General features: G+C 31.1%; 1 protein-coding gene across 1 annotated transcript in view; it reads left to right on the forward strand.

Annotated features, from left to right (window-relative positions):
- Positions 1 to 21,990, forward strand: part of p47 (NSFL1 cofactor p47) — a 36,443-nt gene extending 14,453 nt beyond the window's left edge. The window contains exons 4-8 of the mRNA XM_075361205.1: positions 3,134 to 3,228; positions 6,278 to 6,428; positions 7,665 to 7,802; positions 11,194 to 11,397; positions 19,625 to 21,990. Coding sequence (XP_075217320.1) covers positions 3,134 to 3,228; positions 6,278 to 6,428; positions 7,665 to 7,802; positions 11,194 to 11,397; positions 19,625 to 19,757 — 721 coding nt within the window. The 3' untranslated portion in view covers positions 19,758 to 21,990. The remainder of the gene's footprint in view (positions 1 to 3,133; positions 3,229 to 6,277; positions 6,429 to 7,664; positions 7,803 to 11,193; positions 11,398 to 19,624) is intronic.
- Positions 21,991 to 22,013: the final 23 nt, after the last annotated feature.

A 22,013-nucleotide genomic window follows, 5' to 3' on the forward strand; every position in this document is an offset into this window, starting at 1 on the left:
GTATAGAAGTATAATTACCCCTGGGAAGACAAGCTAAAGGTCAGTTGTGCGAAGTCCAGTGAGGAGAGGCTGCCAAATATGAGTTAGGCAGAGTTCTGTGAGGAAGGGCTTGGAGAAGAGATGTTATGACGTTAGTCCAGCAAGAAGTTCTGGTGAATTCTGCAAACCAGTCCAGCAAGATATTATGATGTCAGTCCAGTGAGGAGAATTGTGAAGAATTCTGCCAACCAGTCTAGCAGGAAAGTCTGCAAGAAGAGAATGTGAGACATCAGTCAGCAAGGAGGACATTGAATAAATTAAATCCAATAAAGGTGGTGCCATGAGTAATTCCAGTAAACAAGAAATACTATCGGTGAGTTACTGTAAAACTACAAGGAAAGAAACAATGTTCCAAACTTCATTCATAAACTGTTGGGATACTGTTATTTGTGATGAACAGCAAAGGTATTGCAGTGAACTTTATACACTTGTATTTATTTACTATATTATTGTTTGTTAATACAAGACTAGTGGTTAAAAGGGTTAAGACTAGCAGTTTCTTTTGTTAATGGGTTGGAATTCTGGCTTTCTATTCCTCTACCTGGAATGAATTCCGACGATTATTTTTTTAAACTCTGTCTTGTGTAATCTCTGTTTATTATTACTATTGACATTTATGACTCTTTGATATGTAATATGATGATTGTTTACTGTTTTGATTATGTTATGTTTTTATGCCGTCTATTAATCGTTTGATTTGGTTATTGACATATAATATTATGATTACCTACTACTGTTATCCTGATTATTATTGTGGTTGTAATTATTATGATTAATATTTGTTTACTATTTTTCATTAATATTGATTTGTCTTGTAATTATATAAACATTCTGGATTGTCAATCTCTCAATATCCTGATCGAGCTGCAAACACACGATAATATATTACACATATGTTACATTTCAGTAGTTAATCATAAATCTACTTCAGTAAAACAAAGCTTGTCTTTGATCTTGACTTAACTGTGCATATCATTACCACATGTCCAACATACACAATTAACAACACTATACAAAAATCAACATACTGTACAAAACATATGCTATAAATCATCTCATACATTCTAACTCATTTGATGACAGTAAAATCTAATTTGTCAAAAAAATAATAAAATTAAAAAAATCATTACTAAATATGATCATGACACTAATAGTAATGTAAAAAATTAATGTATTAAAAAACCAACAAGTTACTGTAATTCCAAAAGTAATCATATTATAATATCATACATTTTCGATAGTGGTACCATAAATAATTTTTACTAGACTCACTAAATTAACACATTACCTAACACAACATTTAATTTCTTTCCAAGTTACATTATTTCTTCAACTCTACTCAGTATGTCCTTTTCATCATCACTGTTGTCCATGGAACTCTGTACTGAAATCAGTTTCTTGTGATTTTATAATAAAATACTTGGAAATTTTATCTAACATTGGTTCAAATTTTAAGTAATTTCTTTCATAATTTTCCACAGTTTTGCAAACTGCCCTCCAGGAGTTTACATTTATTTCTCTAAATTGTTCATTTGCCAGTTGTATTGTTTCCTCTAAATTGAATGTTACATTATTTTAGACAGTGTAATTTTTAACACATGCCCAGACATTTCAATACCATTTAACTCATGATGATAAGGTGTTAATCTGACAGTAGTATGTCCTTTCTCAAACAAAGAGTCTATTTTGTACGTTTTAAATCATGGGTTATCAACTATGCAATTCAGATTTGAACTTTTCATATGAAATGGATATCTTGTTTTTAATGAAACAAATCTTGCCTTCTGTTTTTTATAATTTGAATTAGGGGCTGAATTTATTTGAACATTGTGTTATGGTGCATTTTCCATGACTATTACAGATCCCAGTGACAGATTCAGTAGCAATTAGGACATCCCATTTTTGAAAGTTATTAAAATTCATATCACTGTAATTGCCTGTTTTTTTTTTACCCAACTTAATTATTAGGAGAGCGTTTTCAATAAAACCATCTTCATCTCCTGCATTAACTTTTATTGCTTGACTCCCTTTAGAAACGGGAGCTTTATGCGCTTCTGAAGAATCATTAGTCCATGCCTGACTCTTCTTGTGGGAAGAATTATATATGTTTCATCTGTGTAAATAAATGGACAATTTTCTTCACTGTACCATCTTATGGAGCACAGATAATGTAACTTTTATATCATATATCATCTTTTTCTATCAAAATTTTTCTGTTTGTTTTCAGCTTTTTTCCACTGGAAGCCTAAATTTTCATGACTACATGAAGAGCCCAAACTACCACTTCAAACATTATTTGCTTTTTTACTATTTGTAAAAGTTTTCTCAGAGATGGGTGTTCTCCATGCCATAAGTGAAACTTATTCACTGTCCTCCGAATAATTGAATTGCCCAGATCAGTTTTCAACCTCTTCCTTGGCTATATTTTTACAAGAGTACTGAATTCACTTCCACTAGTTTTGTGTTAATGTTTAGAATAACTGCTAGAGTCTGACTTTTGATAATCCTCTTTCCCCCAATTTTACTGGTTTTAGCTGACATTATGGGTTTATGTTTTCACTACATTGAATTAAATTTACAAATAATTCAAATAAAGTTAAATAAAAAATAACTTTTCTTTAACGACACTAACACTGCTAATAACTTAATAATAAACAATAGTTGCAAACAAAATTCGATTATGTAAGTATTGAGTCCAGTTATTGGTTATAAAAATGTATACAATGTTTTCAGAAAAGTACGTAAACATGATGTTTTACACTTTAGTTCTGATCTCAACTGACAAGTTGTTTGTCAGTGCGCATCCAATTTCTGTCTGTGCCACCACTGAACAAACAAGCTGTACCTGCTTGTATTCTTTACTTCCTAAATCAACTTAGTATTTGCCACTTAATGCAGCATTCGTGCTGTGTAGTGTATAGTAAATCTAATGTTTACAGAATCTCTTATTCTACTGTATTGTTTCTTTACAATATATTGCTTAATATAGTTATAGTATATTTTCACATTGTTTTATTACCTTTACATGTCATTTTATTACTTTTGAGAACTAAATTTTTGATAGAAAATTTTTTTTATTTATTTCTTTATTTAGGCATGGTGCAGAAGTAGTTGAGCCAGCGCCTAGTCGAGCTCCCACGTTTAGTGGAACTGGGTATAGGCTAGGACAATCATCTAATGATACTGAAGGTAAGGTATAATATCTTATTTTTCTTAAATTAATTTAAATAATTTCTATGATGCGTAAAGTCTCCAAAAGAAACTCATAATGTTTAAGAATTGACATAATGAATTCTTAGTGTTAGTTTTCATGTCTGTTTAAATGTGTTACTTGGTAGACAAAGTTCTCTAGCCATAGTTTTAAAAGTTTAAACTTTAAATTTTGTTATTATAAACTTTAAACTAAGGCCTTTATTTTAAAATGTTACATTAAAGTCGTTTGCTGTTAAATCTGAATAATCAACCTTCAGTAAGTGATATAAGGAAATAATTCTGGTTTGTAGCAGTGTATCAGGAACTTGTAAACTTCCTTTAATGCTTATTGCTAAGTAATAAGCATTGTTGTATGCTTGTTGCTAAGCATCTTTCTCTATACCAACAGAGGAATTATCAAATCAAAAAACTGATTTGATATAGCTGATTTTTAGGTATGAGCTTTCATAAGCTCATAGACTCGTAGCTCATAGACATGTTTAAATAAAAATTTATTTAAACATAAAAATTAAAAATATTTCACAACCATATAAATGAATGATATGTATAGATGACTTTTCATATTATTTATTAATTAGTCAAAGTTTTATTTTCCAAAGAGGATGGAGAGCTTATTCAGGATATGGCTGGGTTAAGACCCCACTTTGATGGGTAACAAATTTGTAGATCCAACAAGAGGCTAATAGAATAAACTGCAACAAAAAAGACCCACTGTAAATGCCTTCTGCAATGTTTCAAAATTATTTCTATTTTTTGGAGTAGGGGTGCAATTTAGCAAAAAAATGTTTTACACAAAAGATATTTTTTTTTTTTTAATAACTGTTCACAAAAATATTTAAAAGAAAATGCAATGAAAATCACCCCTAAAACCATTTTTATAGGTGGGGGTGAAATATAGCAAAAAAATTTTTTACAGAAGTTGTTTACGCTATTAATATTCACAAAATTATCAAAATAATATAACCCTAATTATGTAAAATTTAGAGAAGATTTCATTTTCCTCCTGCATTCCCCACTTCCTGACATTTTGAATTGAAAATTTAATAGCATCAATCCCCCTACTATAGAAATATAGCCAAATTTGGTGAAAATCAGTCAAGTAGTTCTGGATATATAAGGTGATTTTACATGCCAGCATACATATGTTCGCATATTTTGTCACAAAAATTTTGATGCCATTTTTTGGTTTACTGGGTTCCTTAGGGGTCAGTTCATCAAGATTTGGTGAAAACTGTATATGCTGAATTTTGACCGATCACCGTACTTTCCCTTCTATGTAGCTATAGCTGCTATATAGGCGGGAAAGCAAAACAGTGTAATTCTAAAAGAATTTTTTCAATTAACATTAGTCACCCACCGAAAATTTCTGATTATTTCTAGAAATAATATGAAGTGATGGTAGAGCTAATCTACCAAAAACTCCATGTGCCAAATGATTGTATGGAAAGTAAACTAGATTTAACATTTTTTGTGGAAAATCCTATATACCTCAATCCTTGGTGATGTATTCAGGTATTTTTATTCATTTTTTTTTTCAGTTATACTTAGTTCAGTTTTCCAGGTTATCTAGTTTTACTTTAAGGTTTCATTGTTTTATAAAAAAAATTTATAAATATTTTTTTAATTATACAGGGTAACAACTTGAAACCAAACTCCTGTAACCAAATCAGCACTACAAGCACAGTTACATTAACTTAAAATTTTATTTATGAAATAAAAAAAATAAATTATATAAATTAAATTAAATTTTGCTTATGTTAGCAGAATTTTACAATTACCATTTTTTTATAACAGATGTTCGAAATGAATGCCCTACACTACAGTGCACTTTTGTGCATGAGTGATCATATTGTGAGTGCCCAATCACAAAACATTGTTGTCAGTGTTGTCTGTTTCTTATTGGACGTACACCTTCAGTTGATCAGTAGTATGGGAATTTGATTAAATCCCCACATACTACTAAACTACTAAATCTGCAGAACACCAAGGCCATCACTCTCAGCTGACAGTACACTTCAATACTGACAGTTCACTAAAAAATATCCCCCCTCCCCCCCACCATTGTACAGATACCAGAAACAGCACACTTCTGATTTTCTCATCTCAAGTGGGCTTTCAAACATCTGGTGAGGGTTTTCAGTTATCTAACACCTGGTGTTGTGTGTATTAACATGCTCAGATAAATGAAATCACCCTTGTCTGACATGAAATAATGCATCAAGTGTATTTGTCCATCAACTATGTTTTTTAGAAGTAAGTCACAATAATTAATTGTTTATTAATTAATACAATGTTTCGGTTTACCTGTTTTTTTTATAGTTGTTACACAATATGGTTTCAAATTTGAAACATGAAAAATCTTATGGCAAGTTGTGCACCTTTTACTCACATTTGTGTGATTATAGATACTTACTTATAGATTTTTTCGGATTGGCAGACATTTTTCTTTGATTATTGGCTGTGGCCTCTGGAGTCCTAACAAAAGTTGCCTATTCGTTTTGTGTTTGAAACCGATGCTGTTGTACACTGTTGTTTAAACAAATTGTCAATGCTACATTTTGCTGGGACATTGGCATTTGGAAATTTTTCCACAAATATTTAACAAGTTTCTTGAAAGAATCCAGAATGCATGTAATGTAAAATAGCAAATCGTTCCCTTGATCGAATAAGGCATTTTAGAAAAACAACTGTAAAGAACAAAACCACTGAAGCAGGATAGTTTACAACTGACAACAACAGACAAGAATAGTAACATACATAACTAGTATTGGTGCTAGTGATAAATGTGACTCGGCTGTAGTTCAAGATAGCTTGGTTCAGTTTTAGTTGCTCACGTATTGTTATATTTTATTTTTATAAAGAATTTGACTTGAAGTTTTTATTTATCACTTGAACTTAATCTGCAGTGGTCAGCTGCTTGAACTAAAATAGCCTTTTTAACTATGAAATTTTTAAAAATTTTAATATATGTATCTTATATTGCTTATTCACAATAGCGCATTAATTCATTTGTTATTTTTTCCAGTTGTAGCTTCACCTAGTGATTCTCAAGTAGGTCGTCAGAGTAATGAAGTTACATTAAAATTATGGAGAGAAGGATTCAGTGTAGATGAAGGACCGTTGAGACATTATAATGATCCTGCTAATAGAGAATTTCTAGATTATGTCAAAAGAGGGTAATTTTGTTTTGAATAAGTCGAATGTTTTATTGGTAATATTCACTAATTTATGTAAAATAAACATAATTTTATAGTTCAGACTCTTTGTAATCCAGTCTCCTTTAGTCAAAACTAATTAACAATCTGAACAACCAGTAAAGCTATTCTAAATGTAAAGTTAATGTTTTCAACAAAATTTTCATTAATATTTGCAAAAAAGAAAATTTTATTTGCTCTGTTAGTTAAATAAAATGCTTTTTATTTGATTTCATTTTTAAATTTTATATTATAGATATACATAAATGATACTAATGAAATGAACATCAAACCTTTTAAACAGATCACTAATTTTATCAAAATTAAGGCATATTTAAAAAGCTGAAGGAAGTAATTAAAGCTTTATTATATCTCCTTAACTGATATTTAGGATCACACATTTTCAGGAAACAATATTTAAACATTTTTGAATTGTAGGTAGTTTGTTGTTGTTTCCAGCCCAGATTTTCACATCAGTCCAAACCTTCGTTGACCAAACAAAATCGCATCAAGTTTAACCAACTACTTGCATTTTACAGGCAAAACTGCTATCTTTCCAAGCATCATATTTTCACTTTTGATTCTTTAATTTATCTAAATATGATGGGGGTTCCCCGATCTTTTACAGTGGTCTTGATTCTTGAAATTCCTCACACTCTTTCGTGAGCATCGTTTTCAGGCTCATTATCCAGTTCAGTTGTCGATGATGTCAGCTGTTAATATATCATTTTGGTAGATAAAATTTGAGCCTCCTAAATATTTCATGTAAAGCAACAAAATACAGTAAATTTTATCGATCTAACTGATGCAATATTACAGAAGCACTCTTAAAGTCATTTCTTTTTCATGTAAGTGATGGAGTGAAAAATATTCCATTTGTAACTGTGTTTAGATCTATCCTCTGCTGTAATCAAAATTTATAATGCAATAAAAATTATTTTAGATAAGTGTTCCAAATTTTTATAAAATTTAAGGTATATTCTTAAATTAAAATTATATTTAAGCATCAACATTATAAAAAAAGCCTTTCTGGCCAGAAGAGAGAAGGTTTGGGTCTCCCTGAGATATTTCTGAAATACTTTATTAGGTTAACTATGAAATAGGCTCAGATATGCTTGAAGATTGCTAATTCATATTAATGAACTATGTCGAAACAGGTTTTCATTTTTTTTTATTATGTAGATTTAATTAATTTTTTACTGTTATTTTATATTTCAGTCTGGTGCCATTAGAGTTAGTTCAAGCAGCAAGAGGTGGTGAAGTGCATCTTAATATGGAAGATCATCATCATGAAGATTTTACTCCACCAAAATTTAAAGTTAAAGCTTTTGCTGGAAAGGGACATGTACTTGGAAGGTATTTATTTATTTATTTTGTATAAATTCATATAATCAGATCTGTAGTTGTCATTCTTTATTGTAAAACAAGCCATACTTATGACTTTAAATATGCTTCCTTAATCCTTCCATTATCGTTTCTGAGAACTACCTGTGGGAAAATTCCTGTTTTATCTTTTTTTATTGAATTTTTTGAGTTATTTTTTTTATCATTAGATGTGCATTCATGGTATATAATTTGTGTGTACGAGGGTTATTTTTTTTCAAGGTCCAATCGGTTGCGAAATAAAAACCCACGCAAAAATCAGATGAACCTTTGCGCATATGTGTTGGGCAGTGTCTCTAGTATGGCCTTCAATCACACCGCATCACTTCGTTTAGTTCTGAACACGCAGCTAGCACGTAAACATGTCTACAACAATAGCATCTCCCGCCAAGTGTGAAGTGTGTGCGGTAATTTGATTTTTTCAGACTGAGGGGTGTAATACAGCTGAAATTCATCGACAAATAAGTAATGTGTTCAGTGAAACTTTAATGAGTGACAGCAAAGTGCGACAATGGTGCAGGAACTTTAAGCAGGACGTACAGATGTTCATGATGCAGGCAGTCAGGGAAGGAAGCGAGTGTCAATCGATGATCTCGTTGAGCGAGTGGATGAGGCAATTTGAGAAAATCGTCGGTTCACAATTTTAGTGATTCGTTTCCTGAAATTTCAAGGTCAGCTCTCTACACCGTTGTGAATCAGAGACTTCAGTACTGCAAACTGTGCGAAATGGTTTCCCAAGATGTTATCTGACCATCACAAAACAATGAGAATGAACGCCTTCCTAACGTTTCTCCAGCGCTACCACAATGAAGGAAAAGATTTTTTGAACAAAATTGTCACAGGGGATGAGACATGGGTCCATTTCGAAACTGAAGAAACAAAAGAACAATCCAAACAGTGGATGCATTCTCATTCTCCCAGTAAACCAAAGAAGTTCAAGTGAACCTTCTCCAACAGAAAGTGTATGGCTACTGTGTTCTGGGACCGGAATGGAGTTCTCTTGGTGGAATTCATGGAATGTGACATGACCATCACTGCACCCTCATACTGCGTGACTCTTGAACGTCTATGAAGGGCAATTCAGAATAAGCAGAAAGGAATGTTGTCATCAGGCATTGTCTTTCTCCATGACAATGCTCGGCCGCACACTGCAGCTGTAACAAAGAAGCTCCTGCAGCGTTTTCATTGGGAAGCATTTGATCACCCACCATACAGCCCGGACTTGGCTCCATCCGATTTTCACCTCTTTGCTCACATGAAACGCTGGCTAGAAGGACAACATTTTGGCACAGACATCGAGCTGCAGACCAGCGTCGAAACATGGCTGAAAACACAGGTGGCTCCATTCTATGACGAGGGTATTGGAAAGTTGGTACCATGCTTCGATAAATGTCTAAATCGGAGTGGCAACTATGCAGAGAAATAGCGTAACAATGTAAGTACTTGTTACAAATAAAAAATTTTTTATTTTCACTGTGGTTTTAATTTCGTGACTAATCGGACCTTGAAAAAAATAACCTTCGGATAATATACATACATACTCACACATACACATGATGAAGCGTGTTTTTGAAGCGAGGTCTGTTTTGAAATAGAAACAAAACCGAAAAATATGAACAAACTTAACTACTTAGATTTTCATTATTTCCACAAAAAAACTGCTTTGAATTTGTTTACGCAGTTTCTACATAATTGCCTTCAGCTTAACACATTTTTCTTGGTATTTCACTAGCTTCTTCATTCCCTTGATATTCCATTGCTACTGACTTAAACTATGCAGTAGCGTTTGTAGTTGTTTTTTTGGTTTTTTTTGGTTCTAAGATTTTTTAACAGTTTGGTATTCACAGTAGTCCTGCAATTACTAAATCTGATAAGAAAGATGCACCTTTTGTCCCAAACAACAATAACCATAAGCTTCTTTACCAACTGGTCATGTTTGATCTTCATTGGTCTAGAAGATGAATCCTGTCATAGAATTAACTGCTGTTTTGTCTTGACATTCGAATAAGAATTCCAGGTTTCATTTCTGGTAACAATGTGATCAAACATTTCATCACCTTTATTTTCATAACCTCACAAAATTCATGTGGTACAAGATGTTTTTCCTTCTAAATAAGTTAGAAGGAATCTTAGGCACCCATCCAGCATACAATTTTTTTTATAGGCCAATTTTTCAGTCAAAAGTTCTTAAATCAAAGATTGTGAAACATAAAAATCAACTGTGACATGCTGGAGTGCCAGTTTTCTGTGATTTTCCTATTAACTTTTCACCAAATCATCTGTTATCAATGATGGCTGGCCCACTATATTCTTCATCGCAAACATTCATTCCCTGTCCTTGAAATGAATAGCACCATTGTCGTACTGTACCATCACACATTATATTTGACCTGTAAATGTCATGAATATGCCTGTGAATTTTCAGCTGCAGAATTTTATACTACCAAAAATCAGATTACTTCTCTTGTTTGACAGTTGGCAGATCACGAATTGTAGCTCTGGGTGCTCACATTGGGTGAATATAAACAATTAACATCAAAATAACTAAACTATTGTTGCTAACAGCTGACTGCTGTTCGAAATAACTGAGGTACACAAGAGCCATCTTTTTACATTGTGTATGTAGGCAGCAAATCCAAAGCAGATCTTACTTTAAAAATAACCTTGTTCATATGTAACCTAAAAAATACGTAGAGTCTATAGCAGAACCCTGGTAATTATGAGTTTTGTCTATGCTTTACTCAAATGAATATTGAATTTAAAATTACTGAATTCATATAATTTTTAAATACCCGATACAGCCTGAATTTAGTTATTTTATACCTGTTTCACATTGACAAAATTAAATAGATTTTGTACATGACTAAAAAAAAGTCTTGTGAGATTTTAGAAATTTACATACTAGAAGTTGAAGCTGCAAATTACTTTGCATAGTGGATAAATTTTCAACAGCTAAAGCCGTATTTGATTTAATGAATCGATTCCTGTAAATTCAAGATGTTAAACATTGTTGTCTCTAGTTTTACTATGTGTTGTTATTTGTAGGTGATTAAATGACCTTGAAGTCGAACGTCGCTAAAAATTTTTATTTTAAGAGAATGAGCTGATGTTAGGAGCTCATAACATGTGGATTCCTCCAAAGTGGGAATGCATCCTGCATTTTAGGGTATTTTCCTTACATTGCACTAATTACTATTTTTGCATTGTTGTACATATTATCAATATCTATTTCTCACTCGTGCAAGCTACTATGTTTAGTATTTAATTTTTTCTGTATTACAAATAGTATGTTAAATAAATTCAGTAATAAGTTTTATTTTTATTATAATTTTAAAATGATATTAAAAATATGTTCATTTTGCAGTCCTTCTCCAAAAGTAGCAGGTATGGCAACGGTAATTAATGATGATGATAGATTAGTGAATGAAGAAGAGGCTCGTCAAATGGTAAAGGTCAATGATTCTATACCATCTACAACTGTTCAAATCAGACTTGCTGATGGAAGTCGTCTTGTTGCCAGCTTTAATCAGACGCATACTATTGCTGACGTACGACGTTACATTATTACGTATCCTTTGATTTATTATTTATAATGTTATATTTTTAATTTATCTAAAGTACAAGGTAACAATGGAATGTAGTAGTGCATTATTTCATTAAGAGTTTTATGAAAGTTTATACTTTTCCGTATTTAAATCTACTAATGATGGGTTACAAATATTTACAAATTTCTTTTTAAATCTGAGTGTTCACACATTTCATGGCCTTTTTACATGTTTATAATTTGGTTCATTTTTTAATGTTTAGGTTACTTGATTAACATGTGTCATATTGATTAGTATTTGTTTGTGTTGTTGCTCATTTTTCCTTTCCTAGTTATAAATGTGATTTAAATAATATAATAAGATGCATTTTATCTTTTAATATATCCAAGGATTTCATGAACATTCAGCATGTTGAGACAATTTTTATTGTACATACAGCCTTCCTTATCTAGTCTATTTAGAATGAAGAGAATTTCAGTAGTAGATCTCCAGTTGACAACCACTGGATATCTGATTCCTCACTGTAATGATCTTAATTTATTAAAAATAAATGACTGACAGCTCTCACAAAGAAATAGGTAAATAGCAAATGGTGGTTTACTCAATTTAGAAAATGAGTCTGATTTCTCAAAATTAACATTTTTTTGGTGAAGCTGTAAATGCAAATGCTTCAGCAACTTGTGATAAAACTTGGAATCATTATTTTGAACCACAATCTAAATATCAAAGTAAATGTAAGTGGAAATGATTTTAAAGATCTAATTTATTACTTATTACAATTATTTGGAAGAATAATATACAATCAGTAGTGACCTGCTAGAAAATAAATTGAAATCTGTAAAGAAACATCCTGATTTTCTCTCAAAAGTTATAAATCTTCTGCATGTTAATGCTCGCACCCATACCACTCAAAAGATGTGGGAAGCTATTCAAAGGTTGGGTCAGGAGGTATTGCCACATCCGTCTTACAGTCCTGATCTGGTACAATCAGATTTTTTCATGGCACCAAATTCAACAACAATAAGCAGATCAAGAATGGCTTAAATCAAAGTGAAGAATTCTTATTAGTAGAATAAGAAAGCTCTCAAAAATATGGGACAAGTCCCTAAATGTAGCTGGGGATTATTTTTAAAAGTGCATTAGTTTCATAATTATTGAATAGATAATCGTTTTTCTAGTAATTTGTCTTTTTAATTATTGATTTTGATTTCCTGCATTTTTCATAATCAGTTTCTTCAAGGTAGTTGCCATTTTACCCATATAGTAGATATTTTGAAAACATTCATAAAATTACATTATGCGTATCATGGAATGAATGAAATTGGTTCCTAAACATTGTTTGTGTTCTGACTTCTCTCAGATGCATGAATCACAGAAATCTTTTAATGGTGATAGATTTTCTTCATTTACCATGTTTTATGAAGAAAATGTTTGTAAATTTATTCAGTCTTGTTAAATCATTTATACTGAGTGCTACACAATATCCACAAAAAAAATGAAGAACCATAAGGTTCTTGAACAAAAAGAACTTTTTAGCAAAAAAAAAATTAGTTACATTTTTGATAGAGTTATATCAGTAATGTATGTATAACCAGTACAGTTAAAACCAGAAGAGTATGAGTGATTGGTTTTAAGTTCCCAAACTAATAATTTTTATGGTTACACTGTCAATTGCACTAAATGTTTATTTGCTGTTACATAACGTATTGTTATATTAGTTCTGTTATTTAGTGTTTTAATTTTCCGAACTACAGGTAAACCATCAAGTTATACAGAAAGAGTTTTTTTTCCATCTTGTCTAGAAGCTCAGAAGCTCATTATATTTTTATAAAATGTTTATAAAAAAAATAAAAATTAAATTTCTTGATTACAAATGTGGATAATATCTTTGTTACTTTAAAATTTGTTTCAAAAATACAGATCCTGTTTTCTCATTACAAATTAAATAAAAAATTCAAAATTAAGTTAAACTGTGTATGAAAAACAGCATATAAAAATTATGTTTTTAATAATTTTGTTTAGTTTATTTTTTTTTAGTTTTAATTTTGTTTTAAACGGTTATATTTTCTGTTGGATATCGTTAGATTTATACCATTCAGGGCGGGTAAAAAAATAATAAGTTGCATTTCACAACTAGCATCAATGAGGTAAAGTTCCATCCCTCTCAAATTGTAAAGCTGGTGTGCAGTTGCACACCTCTTGAGAGGGATGTTGCTGCTATTAACTCAAAAAAAAAATAATAGCATTACCCCATAAATGTTATGGTTCTTGAAAACAGATGAATCAGTGTAAATAGAGATTTGTTAGTGTCTTATGTATTGAGAAGTATGTGCTTTGATGTCTCTATTGTTTGACCAACATGATGTTTTTAAGCAGTATTTTTATTTTATGATCACCATCATAGGAAAGAATATATACTTTTAGGAAATGTCACAACTGAAGATCCATTATTTTCTTACCAGAGATGAAACCAAATTCACTTTTATGGAAACATTTCTATTATCAATGTCCAAAAATGTCCCAAATTGTTCCCTTTGTCAGAAAGGTATTGCTGACCCTTTTCTTCGATAACACTGATCAACAATGATTTTGTTAAATGAGAGTGAATAACTAACTGATTGTTATACTATTTTTCACGCTGATTTCAAATATGAAATTAGAATTCTTCTATCAGGCTTAGTTTTTTGTAACTACCATTGTTATTTTCAGGTAGTATCATGCATGAACTCCTTAAGCATAGCATTTTGTGAACGTATTTTATTATATTATTTATCAACTAAATAGCTTTTGTCTATTTGTTGCAGCTTCTTATTTGTTGTCACATTGATTTGTGAGACATAGTCATATTTATTATTTACACATTAATTAAAATGAACAAGAATGTGACTCATTCTTATTATTTTAATCTTACTATAAACATATCATCCACTTCTGTCATTACTATATTTACTTATAAACTGTCATGCAGACTTGAGAAATATTTTTAATTCTCATTGAAGTGCAAGTTCTCGTGTATATAACATTCAGTTTTGTAGCTGGCTTTTATATTTGCAGGTATATGTTGTTCAGTAAAGTGAGTGTATGTTTATTAAATTAGTTTTTTTTTTTTAAGTAATATTAGTTGTAATGTATTAACAATGCCTTGCATTTGCATTAATCATCCATACAATTTCTGCTACATCTGTGATGAGGTAATCTTGAAGTCTCAGAAAGAAATATAACTCCACTAATAAAAAAGTTGCATGAACTGTATTTTGGATGTAAATTAGGTGATCCAGGACAAATCTTGGGCTCCTCATATTTGCTGTGCTCTTGTGTAACATTATTGTAAAACCAAAAGATCACACCACAGACTACTTTTGTAATAATGATATCTGGGATTACAGCTAAAACCAGACGTACTATTAAATACACTGACATTACCTCTGCCATGCGGCCAGTGCCACATAGCCAAGAGCTTCCAATTCCAGTACCACCAGAAACATGGAACTTAGATGAAAATGAAAATATTGAATCTTGTGCTGACTTATCAGGTGATGAAGAAAGAGATCCAAACCTTTTAGACAATAGATATACTGAACCCCATTTAATTAATCAGTCAGAATTAAATGATCTGGTTCGTGATCTAAATTCATCAAAGAATCTACTAGCAGAAATACTGGCATCAAGACTGAAAGGATGGCATCTTTCACAACCAAACACTAAAATAAATGCTTTCCATGACAGACAGTCATAATATGAACATTTCTTCTCTGAGTACAAAAACTTATAGAGTATACTGTAATGATGTGTACTCTAAAAGCTTTGGGACATACGCACCATCCTGATGAATGGCGACTTTTTAACGCATCAAAGTTTAGTTTGAAAGCTCTTCTACTCCACATTAGAAATAAATACCCATCAATACCATTAGCATGTGCTGTTCACATGAAGGAGTCTTATGAAAATTTGAAACTTGTATTGAGTAGAATTCAGTGTGAGAAATATTTATGGCATATTTGTGAAGCTCTGAAATTAACAGCACTTTTACTTTGACTGTAATTTGGATACACCATGTTCTGTTGCTTTTTATGTAATTGGGACAGCAGGGATAGGAAAAACGATTACATAAAAGAGTAGGGGCCAAAGAGAGAGGTACTGACTGTAGGAGTGAAGAATGTTGTTAGGCAGACAGTAGTAAAATCAGAAAAAGTTTATCTTCTGCCACTAAACCTTAAGCTAGGTTTATTCAAAACTTTTGTTAAAACAATGGATCACATAATGGTACAGGGTTTCAGTTTCTAAAAAGCAAATTCCCTAATATACACAATGCTAAAATAAAGGAAGGTGTATTTATTGGACTACAAATAAGAAAATTAATGAGTGATTCGGTATTTGAAGAATATTTGAGTGACTTGGAGGTTGCTGTATGGGAATCATTACAAAATGTGGTAAACAACTTCCTTGGAAACCATAAGGCAGTAACTACAGAGAACTTGTGGGTGAACTCATTCAAAATTAAAAGAACTTGGGTGTAACATGTCACTCAAAATCCATTTCTTACATTAACATTTGGATTTTTTCCCTAACGATCTTGGCACTATCAGTAATGAACATGGATAATGCTTTCACCGGGAGGTATCTACAATGGAAATATGATACCAGGGAAAATGGAACACAGAAATGTTAGCTGACTACTGTTGGAATCTTAAAGAGGGATCTACCTACAGCAAACTATAGTAGAAATTCCAAAAGAAATAGATTTTAGGTGAGATCAAAATGTATGTAATATATTGTCATGAACAAGAAGATAGGGAGGAGAGTGGAGTATTTCAAGACGCATAGCGATAGAATCATTATAATAAGCATAAAATCAAAACCTAATCCGACAACGATTGTTAACGTCTATATGCCTACAAGCGCCCATGATGATGATGAGGTAGAGTGTGTATACGAAGAGATTGATGAAGCAATTAAACACGTAAAAGGAGATGAAAATTTAATAATAGTTGGAGATTGGAATGCAAGCATTGGAAAAGGCAAGGAAGGAAATATAGTGGGTGAATATGGGCTGGGCAAAAGGAATGAAAGAGGGGACCGACTTATAGAGTTTTGCACGAAGTATAATTTAGTAATTGCCAACAACAATATAAAAATCATAATAGAAGAATATACACTTGGAAAAAGCCAGGCGATACTGCAAGGTATCAGATAGATTATATCATGGTTAAGCAAAGATTTAGAAATCAACTCGTTGACTACAAAACTTACCCTGGAGCGGACATTGATAGCGACCATAATTTAGTGATAATGAAATGTAGATTGGGGTTTAAAAACCTGAAGAAAAAGTGTCAAATGAATCGGTGGAATTTAGAGAAGCTTGAGGAAGAGGAAGTAAAGACAATTTTTGAGGAGGACATCGCAAGAGGTCTGAGTAAAAAAGATAAGGTAGAAAATGTAGAAGAAGAATGGGAGAATGTTAAAAAGGAAATTCTTAAATCAGCAGAAGCAAACTTAGGCGGAATAAAGAGAACTGGTAGAAAACCTTGGGTTTCAGACGATATATTGTAGCTGATGGATGAATGTAGAAAATATAAGAATGATAGTGATGAAGAAAGTAAAAGGAACTATCGGCAATTAAGAAATGCTATAAACAGGAAGTGCAAACTAGCGAAAGAAGAGTGGATTAAAGAAAAGTGTTCAGAAGTGGAAAGAGAAATGAACATTGGTAAAATAGACTGAGCATACAGGAAAGTTATGGAAGATTTTGGGGTACATAAATTAAAGTCTAATAATGTGTTAAACAAAGATGGTACACCAATATATAATACGAAAGGTAAAGTCGATAGATGGGTGGAATACATGGAAGAGTTATACAGAGGAAATGAATTAGAAAATGGTGTTATAGAGGAAGAAGAGGAAGTTGAGGAGGATGAAATGGGAGAAACAATACTGAGATCTGAATTTAAGAGAGCATTAAAAGATTTAAATGGCAGAAAGGCTCCTGGAATAGACGGAATACCTGTAGAATTACTGCGCAGTGCAGGTGAGGAAGCGATTGATAGATTATACAAACTGGCGTGTAATATTTATGAAAAAGGGGAATTTCCGTCAGACTTCAAAAAAACTGTTATAGTAATGATACCAAAGAAAGCAGGAGCAGAAAAATGTGAAGAATACAGAACAATTAGTTTAACTAGTCATGCATCAAAAATCTTAACTAGAATTCTATACAAAAGAATTGAGAGGATAGTGGAGGAAGTGTTAGGAGAAGACCTATTTGGTTTCAGGAAAATTATAGGGACAAGGGAAGCAATTTTAGGCCTCAGATTAATAGTAGAAGGAAGATTAAAGAAAAACAAACCAACATACTTGGCGTTTCTAGACCTAGAAAAGGCATTCGATAGCGTAGACTGGAATAAAATGTTCAGCATTTAAAAAAAATTAGAGTTCAAATACAGAGATAGAAGAACAATTGCTAACATGTACAGGAACCAAACAGCAACAGTAACAATTGAAGAACATAAGAAAGAAGCCGTAATAAGAAAGGGAGTCAGACAAGGATGTTCCCTATCTCCGTTACTTTTTAATCTTTACATGGAACTAGCAGTTAATGATGTTAAAGAACAATTTAGATTCGGAGTAACAGTACAAGGTGAAAAGATAAAGATGCTACGATTTGCTGATGATATAGTAATTCTAGCCAAGAGTAAAAAGGATTTAGAAGAAACACTGAACGGCATAGATGAAGTCCTACGCAAGAACTATCGCATGAAAATAAACAAGAACAAAAGAAAAGTAGTGAAATGTAGTAGAAATAACAAAGATGGACCACTGAATGTGAAAGTAGAAGGAGAAAAGATTATGGAGGTAGAAGAATTTTGTTATTTGGGAAGTAGAATTACTAAAGATGGACAAAGCAGGAGTGAATATAAACTGCTGAATAGCACAAGCTAAACGAGCCTTCAGTAAGAAATATAATTTGTTTACATCAAAAATTAATTTAAATGTCAGGAAAAGATTTTTGAAAGTGTATGTTTGGAATGTTGCTTTATATGGAAGTGAAACTTGGACAATCGGAGTGTCTGAGAAGAAAAGATTAAGAAGCTTTTGAAATGTGTTGCTATAGGAGAATTTAAAAAATCAGATGGGTGGATAAAGTGACAAATGAAGAGGTATTGCGGCAAATAGATAAAGAAAGAAGCATTTGGAAAAATATAGTTAAAAGAAGAGACAGACTTATAGGCCACATACTAAGGCATCCTGGAATAGTCGCTTTAATATTGGAAGGACAGGTAGAAGGGAAAAATTGTGTAGGCAGGCCACGTTTGGAATATGTAAAACAAATTGTTAGGGATGTAGGATGTAGAGGGTATACTGAAATGAAACGACTAGCACTAGATAGGGAATCTTGGAGAGCTGCATCAAACCAGTCAAATGACTGAAGACAAAAAAAAAAATATTGTCATATTACGTTCACCATACATATTTTGTTTCAAAAGAAATTTCAATTACAAAAAAACTGAACCCGAAAGAAAAATCTATTAACATATATGAAATCAGCTTAATAAATACTATAAGAATCAGTCATTCACTCTTACTTAACAAACAAAAAATTAAATTTTGTTGACCATGTAAACAGACATGTCAGAAATTTTACGACTAGAAAACTGAAAAAAGGACATTAGTGTGACAGTATTACATCATATGAAGGTCTTGTTGATACAGTTCAAACAAAAGGTTTAAGAACACCTTCTTTATTATCCAGATCTAATGCCTTGCATCAGATCTCGATTACATAAAATTGTGTATTTAGCCCTAAAGAAGATCTTTCAAAATGGCAATATCACTTTGACAAAGTTGTGGAAATATAATTCAGTAGTCTTTATAGAATTTTGGACGATAGTACTTTCTAGAAGGCAAGGAAAACTGATGCTGAACAATGAGGAGTAAATATAAATTGTAAAAAATAGTTCTTAAAGTAAACTTTCAAAAGAAAAAAAATATTCAAAATAATACTTTTCCCTTTTCAAATCTTTGCAACTTCCTTTTTGAACTTCCCCCATATCGCATTACTTCAATTTTGTTGCACTCTGTAGGTTTTTATTATTAATAATAAAAGGTTATTAAAAAACAGGGAGTTGATTCATTTGCAGTTTTTGAAAAGAAATGACCATATCTCATGTTAGTGCCTAAGATAAGTAAGGTTATGTAATATTTTTAAGTACTTTAAATTATTATGATAAAGTTTTTTCCTTAATAAACTTTCAGCGCACGACCTCAGTATGTACATCAAACATTTGCACTTCTTACTTCATTCCCAAGCAAGGAACTAACTGATGACTCACAAACATTAGTTGAAGCTGGTATTTTGAATTCAGCTCTTTTACAAAGAATAAAATAATTTTTATTGTTGATCTTTATTATAAATATTAATAGCATCTATTATTTTTTTCTTTTTTACAAGTCTAAATGAATCCACTCTACTTTAACCAGTTTTTTCTTTTTTAATTTATTTATTTTACTATTATTCCTTTTTTTTGTAACTATTCCTTAACAAAGTAATGTCTAAAGTGTAAACATTTTTTTTACATTTAAATAAATGTATATTTTTATTTCTTATCATTACAGGTTATAAGTTTCTGTAGCTATTTATATAAGTAATAATTTAAAAGTGTCATTAAAAACAGTACAGGTAAAATCCCAGTTATCCATAGTAATAGGGGTTGGGCCAATTTCAAATAACCAAAAATTTTGGATAAGTCAGGTTTGCTAAATATTAAGGAAAAGAAGATTATTTTTTTGAAAAAACAACATTATTTTTTCTGAAAAACTTTTATTAAAGCAATTAATTAAAAAATATTTACAATGCCTTTTAATTATTTTTTTCTGGGTTTGATTTTCTACTTTTCTCTTGCCACAATGTTGTGCCAATGTTTAATTAACATTGTGTCACTGGTTGTTGATTCATTGCTTGTTTGATGAACCATAACGATACTGCAATGATAATACTATGAAATTAGAGTAATTTCGGTGCATAATTTATTAATTATATAAAGCCTTTCTATTTAATTAAAAATAAAAAATAAACTAATTAACATAATAGACATCTCTTAACTCTAACGCACTGAACACCCTCCCTCTATTACTTTCCTCTTTTTACCTGCAATATGTTTATCCCCATGTTCATCTTCTGGTACTTCTGTCTCTAACATGGCAGCCACTATTTCTTCATCAGTGAATTCCTGTACTTCATCATCAGCTTCTAACAAATCCTGAACTTCATTTTCCTCAATGTTTTTGCACCTGGGAATTTGCACCAGCTCGATAATGCTGGAATCTCCTTCCGAAGTAATGGCATCTTTCGTCAAATCAGTGATAGATGTTTTGTTGAGTAGACAGTTTGTTCTATGACTTTGCGAGATTACCTTCAGTTATTTTCTCCCATGATTCGGCACTCCAGTAAATAGCCTTTTTGATGACGTTTTTCATATCTTCAGTTTTAATAAATCTAGAACAGTTTTATATGCATGACATTTATCTAAATGAAAGCATAAAAACAATCGGCAATAATATCATTTAAAAACTGCAAGAATACTTTATTAAATTTTACTCTGTTCTAACAATTAAATTTACTGCAGATGATGTGATATAAAACAAAAGTTGCGTTTTATCTTTAAGTATAGACAGTAACCATACATATTCAACCACACAAGATATGACTGGACCACTTGCAACAAAAATTATGTAATACAGTAAGGAAATTGCTTGTGCAGTTATTATAATAACATCCTGTCTGAACATAATGTTTAGGCTTCTTATTAGAGAAATAGTTTGTGTTTACACTTCCATAAAAGCACAGCAGGTGACCTACTTTATTGTATTTTGGTTTTAATTTGTTTCTTTCTGTAGTTTTTATAAATTTTATTTAATTCATCTATTTTTAAATATAGAATTCAGTGAAGATAAATAATCTAAATAATATATTGATATTTCGGTGTTTCGGATAATCTGGGTTTCGATTATGTTGAGTTAGGATAATTGGGATTTTACTGTACACATAATTCATTATTTTCTTATATTTATTATTTGTAAATACTTATATCTTTCAAATATCAATTTTTCTTTTTTTTTTATTGAATTGCATTTAAAATGTGATGTTTTCTATTAAATTATAAGTTGTGTTTAAGTTAAATTTGCTTTAATTTTGGTTATTGAAAAAACTTTTTGAGAGAAGGCAACTAGAAAAAGGATACTTTTCTTATGGTAAAAAGTATTATTTAAAAAAATTGAATTTAAAACAACATGCTTCTTAAATTTGTGGAACTATGCTTCCAGAGGTTTTTATTCTGTTCTTTTTTAGTAGTGTAAAAAATTATTTTTTTTTAAGCAGTACTTAAATTGTTAAAGCACATTTTATTATTATTAGATAAATGTATATTAAAAATAAAGAAATATTTTACTGCGTTATGCTAAAATTTTCAACGGTTTCAGTGTTATCTGATGTAATTAGATAAAAACCAATAGTTTTTGAAGTAAAAAGACTTTTGTAATATTTCACCGATTCAGAAAAATGAGATATGTTGGATTTATAAATAAATTTGAGTTAAAAAAAAAAAAATACTTTTCCATCTAAATGTTTTAGTTTAAATTTATTTTA

This window comes from Lycorma delicatula, chromosome 3, assembly GCF_047948215.1.
Source record: "Lycorma delicatula isolate Av1 chromosome 3, ASM4794821v1, whole genome shotgun sequence".
Lineage (NCBI taxonomy): Eukaryota > Metazoa > Arthropoda > Insecta > Hemiptera > Fulgoridae > Lycorma > Lycorma delicatula.